The 10,374-nt window shown below is 42.1% G+C and overlaps 1 protein-coding gene across 1 annotated transcript; it reads right to left on the reverse strand.

The window, feature by feature from the left end:
- Window positions 1–711: 711 nt before the first annotated feature.
- pou4f2 (POU class 4 homeobox 2) lies at window positions 712–2,154 on the reverse strand (the record flags this gene model as incomplete). The annotated part of the gene is made up of 2 exons (XM_083922556.1): window positions 712–1,641; window positions 1,948–2,154. The coding sequence occupies 2 exons, from the start codon at window positions 2,152–2,154 to the stop codon at window positions 712–714; spliced, it is 1,137 nt and encodes a 378-aa protein (XP_083778682.1).
- Window positions 2,155–10,374: the final 8,220 nt, after the last annotated feature.

Genomic DNA, 10,374 nt, shown 5'->3' on the forward strand with positions numbered 1-10,374 from the left:
CCGGGTATCTTGAAAATAGATCCCTGACTTTGATCACACATGGTAACAAAATAAGTGGAATTAATTACACATTTAGACACAAAATGAAGTGTGTGACAAGTAAATTATTAATTTACAGAGGGTCATTTGGCAGTAATCTAATAGTAGCTTTCTAGACAAAGTAGTGTGTTATCCTCTTAATCCCCTCATGGACCCTGAATACATGTCAGACTGCATCGTCATGAACTCGTAGGGAAAATGTAGCTTATCCTATAAGCCAAAAATATAAACACCAATAGCCACCAACCAAGTGCTTTGAGTTAAACTAGCCCCGTTGTATGTAAATAACAACACTATTTTCATTGGGGGTATTTCTGCTAACGCTATCTCCTCATTAGAAATGAATCATAAATAAAAATGAAAGCATAGAGTCCTGTAAGTCATACTGCGTTGGCATTAAAAAGGTGAAGCATAGTAAGTGTGGAAACAGTGGTCTTACTTGCTCTGTCAAACGATGCTTTACTTGTCTCCACGTCTCCCTCTCAGCGAGTAAAAGACGTGACTGTGGGGGGGTTTGGAGTTTTTCAGTCATTGTTCAATTTTAGGAATTTTTCGAAGTTCAAAGCACAAAGTCATCGATGATTGAAAAAGAGGTGTGTGAGATAGGAAATATGATACAAATCGTCTCTAAACAGTTCCAAGTCTTTTGGTAGGTGGTGGTTTAAAGCGATTTTAGACGCATGCAGAGTATTTCATTCGTTTCTGTTTCTGTCGCTGGTTGCAAAACCAAACCCGCACCACGTTCTTTTTCAGGTCCAGCTTTTCTGCGATTGCTGCGATTTTCTCCGAGGAGGGACGCGGCTGAATGGCGAAATAGGCCTCCAGTGATCTCTTCTCTGGTGCGGCTATCGACGTGCGCTTCCTCTTTTTCTCCGCGCCGTTGAACAACTCGGGTTTATTAAGTTTCTCCCTGTGTGATTTCTCGGCTTCTTCTAGCCACGCTTGCAGGATGGGCTTCAAAGCAATCATGTTGTTGTGAGAGAGCGTGAGGGACTCGAATCGGCAGATGGTGCTTTGGCTGAGGGAGCCCACCCCAGGAATCTTCAGGCTGGCTAAAGCTGACCCTACATCCGCCTGGGTAACCCCGAGTTTGATCCGTCTCTGCTTAAACCTCTCTGCGAAGGCTTCCAAGTCCCTTGGATCGGCGTCCACGTCGCTCATGCCCATGTGCTGCTGTAGCCCGTGGGCATGAGCCATGTTGATGGCTGCCTGGTGCATGTGATTCATGCCCGCCATGTGAGCAGGGTGCGCAGCCGTGGAAACCACCGAGCCATCCGGCCCTGCCATGGCTCCTAGTGCCAGTCCAGGGGTGATGTGGTCCAGCAGGTCCCCCTCCAGTGCCTGGTGAGGCTGGTGGTGGTGATGATGGTGGTGGTGATGGTGGTGGCCAGATAGGGCGGAAGGATGAGAAATAGGCACCGAGGAGGAGGAGGAAGACGAGGTGCAGGGGAGAGTGTTCATGGTGTGGTAGGTTGCGTCCGGCTTGAAGGGACTGTGATGTGGAGGGTGGTGGTGGCTCTTGGTCTGCGAGACTATATCCACCGCCGCTAGAGCTTCAGCCCGGGCCAACAAACTCTCATCCAAGCCTCCGAATATATTGCTCTGCAATTGCAAATAGAATGCACACATAACTGTCAGCAGGGAATTCTCCCTCCACTCCTCGGTTTAAAACATTTCCAGGATGTGAAAAAAAATCCAAAAAGGAGCACACAAAACAAGACACATGCAACATCCCAGGTCATAAAAATTAATACGCAAGGCAAAGCAGACTGAATACATAAGTTGAGCAGAGGAAAAAAAAAATATGGAGGTGTTGGGTGATTTGCTGTGCAGACATGAAAAAAACATCAAGCAAAAAAGTGGGCTGTCAAAATGTGCCTTTAAGCAGTGATTATGCAGAATACGTACCGGTGGGGTTGGGAGACAGGCTCTGCGCATCGCCTCCGAGCTGCTGCCGCTGCTGCTGATGATGGTGTTGCTGTGTCGGGAGGACGAGCAGGAGGATGAGGGTACATTGGAATTGGAGGACGAGGAATGCAACGAGTACTTCGGCTCGGGCAAGCTGGCGTGAGCCATGGCAAAAGGCTGCTTGCTGTTCAGAGACATCATCATCATATTTGCAGGCGTCCAAGCCTCAGCAAGTTCCTTTTAATAAGTTAAGACTCCGCCTCCTCGGTCGGGAGTTGAAGCCCAATTGCTTCGCAGGAATCTCAAGTCACTGTCGAATAAAGTGTAGGCTGAAGACGGTCTTCCAACAGCGAAGTTATCACATCTATTTATTATTACTAGCGGAGGTATGGAGGTGCCGCGTCTTTTCGGCAAATGAGATAACGCAGGCACCAACAAGCCATGCAACTGAGCGCAGTCGATACCTTTTTTTTCCGTTGTGGACTTGGCGCGATTGTTAAGAAAAAGAAAGAAAACTGTTTTGTTCCCCTCCTGCAACCGTCTCCACCTTGTTTTATATCAATATTTTTTGCCTTGGATTTTTTTTTTTGGTGGCAAAACTCCTCAAAGACGACGCCAGACCAAAAAAATCGAAAAAGTTTCTTTCCGTCTCTTAGGATTTCCAAAATACTGCAAGTTTGAAACAGTTGCCGCTTTCGTTGACCTGTTTGGTTTTTGTGTGAAAAGTCTCCGTCTTGAAAATGACCGTAAGTGAGAAGCAATGGCGGTGACAGTCTCGGTGCTGTACCTCTTCGACTACGTTGAATGCTGCGGGGACCCGAACTGCCTCTGCTCTGAGGCGAAGGGCAGACTGAGTCTCTCTCCGCCTCTCTCTCTCTCTCTCTCTCTCTCTCTCTCTCTCTCTCTCTCCCTCTCACACACACACACACACACACACACACCCTCTCTCTCTCTACAGCTCTCTCTGTCTCTCAGCCTCTCACATACACACACTCTTTCCAGCTGTACCTGAAAAACCCTTTCATGATTTATTATTCTTCATTAGCCACACCACCACCACCACCACCACCACCGCCGCCGCCGCCGCCGCTGGGGACTCTGCGCATGGGCAGTCTGCGACAAGGCATTTATTTCAAATGACTACTTCTTCCCACCAACACCTCGTTACCACCGTGTCTTATGGAGTTCTGAGAATTTTTTGAATTTCGATTTATTGCACCCGAAAATGTTGTATTGTTAGTATTGGAAATATATTTTCAACTACAATCGCCAAATAGACAGTTGCGTCTCAGATGCATACCATGGACAGCTCCAGTCCTACTCGAAATATATAATATATTACATTTATTACCGTAAAGTTAAACATGTCTTACTGTAATTTTATTATAACACCTACAGTGAAAATACCAGATGTAAAAAAAAAAAAAACAGATTTGACAACTACTCATATTATTATATTTATCTAAATTTAAGGTAGACTATAGGAAAGGTTTCACAATTTGACCATCATTTTTTTCCTCCTTTGTTGCCATGACACGTTTATTTATTTGGAAGAAACTTGTTGAAAATACCAGAAATAATTAACTCAACTTTTTGAGAAAATGTTTGTAAATATTTGCTGTTGTTTTCTGCATTGTGTTTTGCAAAACTGGACACTATACTCAGTGAATGACGATAAAAGTGGATATTTCAAATAATGAGCACTACTTAATGGCAAGTATAACTACTTGTCATAGCAGGCTATTATCTTATCTCCCATCTAATTAAGCCATTTATCGGTAACATAATTAAAACGGTTAATCACGCTGTAATTAACAGGGGGTGTTTAATTTGTTTAATATGGTCACGTCTAAAGGATTAGATAATTGTTATGATATAAGTGTCCCGGATGTTAGAAAAATATTCATATGGGAAACAATATGGGAAATATTCATAGTGAAACAATATGGGAAACAAACAAAACCTGCATGGCTCGGATTTTTCAAAACACCACGCTCACTTCACACACACGCACACACGCACACACACACACACACACACACACACACACACACACACACACACACACAAGAAGCTGTGACATCTTGTAGCAGAAGCAGGGATCAATGTCATTGACAGGCAGTGGGCTGACCCCTTAATCACTTTAAATGTGTTACTTATATAAATCGCTGATGTCAAGAGTTGCACATTAAATAGTCCCGTTTCACTGGAGATCATTTAGTCTGTGTGTTGTTATCCTAATTATAGGCTACGCATCGCCGCCCCGCTGCTGTGTGGCCACAGCCTGCGCACCGCGACGCTTCAATAAAAGTGTGTTAACAGGCTACCGGTGTTACAGCGTTAACGTGACGGCAGACGTGCTCCCTCCAAAACGTCAGTTCCCGTTTTTATGTTGTTTTGATGCACGCAGACATTTAGTATGTCCCCGCGGCTGCGACAGAAAGCCTGTTGGTGTTGCTGCATAGCAGTTTTTACATTGCAATAGAGCCAATCCAGCTGCAGAGATGTGTTGCCTCCCCAGCGGGGCAACAGGCGCTGCTGGAGCCACCTCCACACATCGGGAGACAGAGATCAGGCTCAGGAGACATCAAGGAGCAATCAGTGTCTGCTCACATATACCGACAGACTGATTTATGATGAAACTTTAAAGAAATCATTTATATTTCACCACCTCTAAATTGGTGTATGAAATTTTCATCCACAATGAAACACACACAAAAAAAGTGTATCTTAAGTCAAATAAATCAACCCGAGCTGCTCCCAAGCAATTGACTTTGAAGTACATTTTTTAACACTTTCCTGAGTGTGTTCAGTGAGGCTTTTACTTTCTGTGCCGACAGCTTTCTCACGTTTGAGGGAGGACAGTTTGTCAGACTGGTTAACCGAATCACCTTTGAGGGGTCTGCCATGGCAAACAGAAACACAATTCAAGTGCAATAGTTCAGGAAGAATCACCTACAGTACATTTTATTTGTCTAAGATAGAAATGGTTTTAAATAACATATCGTGCAGTTTTATTTTTGTAAGTTTTAATGTGTATTTTGTTTGCTTATATGGGCTTTGATGAGACTTCATGTAAAATCAAATGTTCTTTCTTAAATGATTTATTAGCACAAATAGATGAATGAATATAAGTCCTGAATAGATTTTATTGTGTAAATCTAAATACGCAGAATATAACATCATTTCAGAATTATTATGCTATATAACACATTCTAATAAAGGCCTCCAAATGAGAAACATCCCCCACTCTTGAGACTGGGCTGGTTTTGTTGTCATTTAAAAAAATGTTACTGTATCGTCAGCTAAATGCCATTCCAGCTTAAAATATTTTCGGCCTCAAGTTGTGCCATCACGCTGATCCAGTAATTGGAGGGAATGTTGCTACAAAGACTTGTCTCAACGCTGGAAGGCGCAGTCATACCTTGCTTTTAAAAACATAAACTCTCAGTAGAATTGTGCACAAAAAGATTTCTCTCACTTCAAGGAGCTCTACTACATATGAATACAGAGGCACTGTCTAAAAATAAAAGTAAAGCCCAAGTAAAATAGAGAGAGCACATGCAGCAAGGCTTGATATAACTCAGGTGACTTGTTTGCTTTTTTTCCTCCTCGCTCTCTTACTTACATCCGAATCAAGGAGTGCTGCAGAGGTGTCTGTGTGCTTTACACAAAGACATAGTCTTCTCAGCCTCCCTCAGGAGCTCTCCACGTTAACAATCCCAATTACACCGAGACCACCAGAGACAGCTGTTTTTATTACAGAGCCGCTCCTTTGTGCCGCCAACAAGGTATCTCCGCTCCTAGACTGAACACAGAGATAAAGCTGCACTGAGAGACAGAGGAGAGGAGAGGAGAGGGAGAGAAGTGTGGAGTGAAGTGGATGAAGTCTCTTGGCTGCTCGCAGTGGTGATGCCTTTATTCACAGCTCCCCCCTCCCTTTTCTGATCTCGTGGAGCTCTTTACATGTCGGAGCAGAAGGTCAATGCTTGTTGGGAGAGGGTCTACAAAGAGATCAGGATCTAACTCAAGGCAACAGCAAATCACACAACGAAGGGGGGTGTTTCAGCCGCTAACAGCACTGCTTTATTTATTCATCTGCTTTACCTGGGAACAGTGACAGGTTCCACAAGGAACATTGTGGCTTTAATGTGTTGTTAAAATGCATACAACACAAGGTAGAAGCCTTCAGGATTTACTAAATGTCACTGTACTGCAGCTCTCAGAGGGAACAAGTGGCTCACCATCTGAGATAATGAAAGAAGTTTCAAAAAATGCACTGGATTGCTCTTCAACTGTGAGATGGTTTTCTATTTGATCTCTACATGGGGCTAAATAAAAGCAGCAACAATTCTCAGGATATTCTAATTAGTTTGTATTGTTGATACAAAGCTGCTTGTTTGTCCGTGACATTGTATTAGAGCCACTTTTCCTAAAAAAAAGTTCATAGGACATGAAACGTTTGAGCGTCTTGTTTTACAGCAGATTATGACAATTAGGCTGATAAAATAACAATTCATTACATTATAACAAAAGGAAATTGGATAAGGCTAAGAAGATGCAATAATCTGACAACACATACGACTAATAGTCAACGACTAAACGTTCTTTTGTCAAAATTTGCATCCGTAACATTGCTTCATAAATGTTTAATCAACCTTTCTGTGTTAAAACCTCAGCCCAGTAGCCTTGTGTAGGGGCGCAAGGTGAATCACATCTTTGTGCAGAACAATAGAAGTTACATTTGTTTGGAGTCCAATAATTAATGAGACTTATTTAATTTTTTAAAAACACAACCCTGATCTTTCCATAAGTTTAACAATGCACAATGTAATTTAGATTCTGACCACTACGGGGCAGGAGAACAAGATGTATATGCAATGTTTTATCACCTTATAAAGTTCCATGTCCAACATGTTAGTTAACAGTAGCCTGTTTATACCAAGCGGCAACCTCCAGGGCTGACAAATGAAGCCAAAGTGAAATTTCCAAAATCTGCAGTTCCTCAAATGGCCGCTTGAGGCTAGCTTCAAAAGTGAGTCATTCCTCGTAGACTGCTATGTAAAGAAATCAAATGCACATGTTTACAATTATGCTCTTCATGACAACTGTATGGGTTGTGAATTTTTGAATGTATTAATTTGTAGTCGTGTTTGTGTCCACCTGACAAATATAAGTCAGATATTCCCTCATCATTTGGCTCTGTTTTGATCTCCAACAACTCCTGCTGGAAATCTCAGGCTCCTTAGTAGCTAAATGCACAACTGAACCACCCGATAGTTGCTATCTTTGTGTGTTTGCCATTTGGCCATTGGTAGGGAGCGTCCAGTGGGTTCATCAGAGGTTTATGAAAACACCTGCTAACTGCTAACAGTGCTGTTCAGAGCACTGAGAATGAACCAAAACAGTAAAGTTGTGGACTGTCAAGCCAAAACAATAAACTGAAAGAATCATAGTAATTGAATCTATTGTTAAAGGTACTGTACTTTATATTCAGAACATTAATAAAGCAGCAAGCAAATATTTTCTATAGGGGAGCAATGGTGTCCTGAGCAGAGAATCAAGTCACTGTCCTGTGTGTGTGCGCTTCTCTGCTGTTTGTTGTGATAGACCGTCCAGCCGCACATGCATGTTAGTGCATGTGGTCATGAAAACCACAAAATATAATGTTGCACGCATTGGGGTGAGAGCCTTGTGGAGGCAATCCCAACCCACCTTGTTTTCTCAAGTATTTCGGTAGAGCACCTTTTAATATAAAAAGATATTGATTAGTTCAGCTCTAACCAAATGTTTTTGTAACATACAGTATCCAGTATTATCACTTATTAGGGCTACGACACGACAACCAACAGCAAAGCCAGCTAAACTGGTCTAGTAGTGAAGCCAACCTCAGGCCATAACTGATCAGAGTCTTAGTCTTGAGAGTGAGGTGTGCCATGAGGTCAGGAAAACAAATAACACCACCACCAATTTCCCTATTACGTACCGGGTACCAACCTTTGGGGGGGAGGCATTAGATTCTGGCCCAGCCCTGCCTATTGGCTGCAGGGCAGCAGATGATAAGGTCAAGCCTCATAATGATGTCACATACCTTTAGGTACTTCAGATCAATATCGAGAGAGGCGCGTTATACCTGACAGCCAGTCAAATAAAGCCTGCCTGGCAAAGGAAAAAAAAAAAATACTCGCTTTGAGATTGTCTCTTCTGATAAAATGAGATCCTTTCTCTCATGTTGCTTTTGGCAAAGATCATATCGGTGGAACCCTCTTTGTTCTTTAAAACAACATGGTCACACATCTGATAAAATATCCCCCAGATTTGACTGATCAACCTTGAATGACGGGAAATAAACCTTTTAATTTGAACTGCATAGTAAAGCATGAATTAGTGTAAACTGCATGCAGCAGATCTAGCGTAGATGGAGTTCTGTAGGATAACGTTTGACATGACAGACGTTCCTTTGAGTAAACCTGACCTCGTATGACAACAAACGATGACGAGGAAGGCAGCATATATGAGGATCTACACCTCGGAGCATGTGATTATAAAGAATGCATATGTCAAGTGCTATACAAGTGATTAATGTAGCAGGATGATTGCAGAATTCTATCCAACCTGAATGAACATTTCTTCTGCCTCTCTCATTAGTTTGACTGTCCCACGCGGTAATATATTGCTTGTCACTGGGTTGTCTAATGGTTGATGCTAATTGACCTCCTTTCCCCCTTTCTTCTGCACAAATGAAAAGATTTCCTCCGTCCTGTGATGGAGCATGTCACAATCTGATCCGACAAATTAAAAAGCTCTTTGCTGTCACACTGTCATCATTCGAAGCCCTTGCCTCATCAGCTATAATGATCATTTTTCTTCACTGAAAACACTGCAGTGCACTGCCAAACACAATACTTGAGAGGGCACGGTGCTGCAGCGGTGTGGTATGTGTGACACATCTCAGTGTTTGTCAGCTGTGAAATCTTCAATACTCTTAATCTTGAACTGTCCTTCAACCTATACATATTTTTTTTTAATCAGAAATGGTAAACTTTAACTTCATCGTAAGGTATGGATTGTCTCCCTAAATTATATTTTCTGAATGTATTCAATTTTATGTTCACATACATTTTTGAAGAGTCCTACCTATATATGGGAAATATGCAGCATTTATTATTTATCACAACTCCAAATTTACAGTAGGTTATATTTTATTTAAAGGCTTAAAAACATTACCAGTGTAACCTCCTCTTTAACAGCCTCAAATTATTAACAATTTGTCATATTTGCCTGCCTCACACTGTCAAGCTGTAAAAGATTTTAGTCAACTAATTACGTTTATTAGACACACAGTTAGCCTACTTTCTTAATCACAGAAATCTGAATTAATATTTAGACAAGAAGAGAATCTTTTCTGAATAGCTTCACGTTGAATTTATTTTCTTTTTGTTGAACATGTGAGTGCCACTCTGTGAGGCCCTTTGCTTGAACATGAGCAACACAAGAGCTCGGCCACCACACATTATTGGCTGCAGGGCGGCGATGACGTTCATTGCCTACAATCAGCTGCCCCTTCTGTGGCCGAAACAGAAATTGAACGTGGCATTTTACCTGCTGACTTTGTGTGTATAACTTTATAATTTATGCGGTGTACCCATACTATTGACAAAAACGCAGCGTGGTGATCAAAGCAAGCCATTCAGGAGGTTGGACAGGGCCACGAAGACAGGGCCTGTAACACTAATGATCTTCAAACGCTCCTCTATTTCACTGGGAGCTATGCACAACTCTCTAGCAAGTCCCGCGTCCTCCCCCTGGAGGTAATTGTGCCTGGCTGGTTAGGTGACAGGTGTCAAGTGGCCCCTCCTCAACCGATTCATCATGCTAAGCAGAGAGGAAAAGCCGATCTCAGTCTCCCTCTTTCTCTCTCTGTCTTTGTACTTTTCTTCTTGTCTTTCTCTTTCTTGTAACCTCAAATAACTACTTTGTCATCACCTCAGAGTGCCCCGATCACATGTTTGCGTTTTATGACAATGATTGGAATGCAGTCACAGCTCAGTCCACAACTTGGTTTATGCTGTCCAGTAACAGAGTGTTCATGTTGTATCATGTGTATGTTTTTGCATAACAAAGAAAGCAGCGCTGCAAAAATTGATTTACAAAGAAATGCAGCAAATGGAACCAGACCATGTTTGGCATTTTTAAAATGACTTTACCAAATATCAACTAATCGTTTCATTGGCTTATTCAGCTCTAAATGAGAGACAAACTTGCTTCGAGACACATGAGAGGTCAGAACTTTGCACACTAGAATAGTAGTAATCAATACCAGGGCTTTAGCTAACGATCATTTTTATCAGTTAACCGCGATAATCTTTCTGATGGACAGATTTTCATAAAATGTCAGAAAATAGGAAAATGACCTTGTTTTCAATC

This window comes from Echiichthys vipera, assembly GCF_963691815.1.
Source record: "Echiichthys vipera genome assembly, chromosome: 2".
Taxonomy (NCBI): Eukaryota; Metazoa; Chordata; class Actinopteri; order Perciformes; family Trachinidae; genus Echiichthys; species Echiichthys vipera.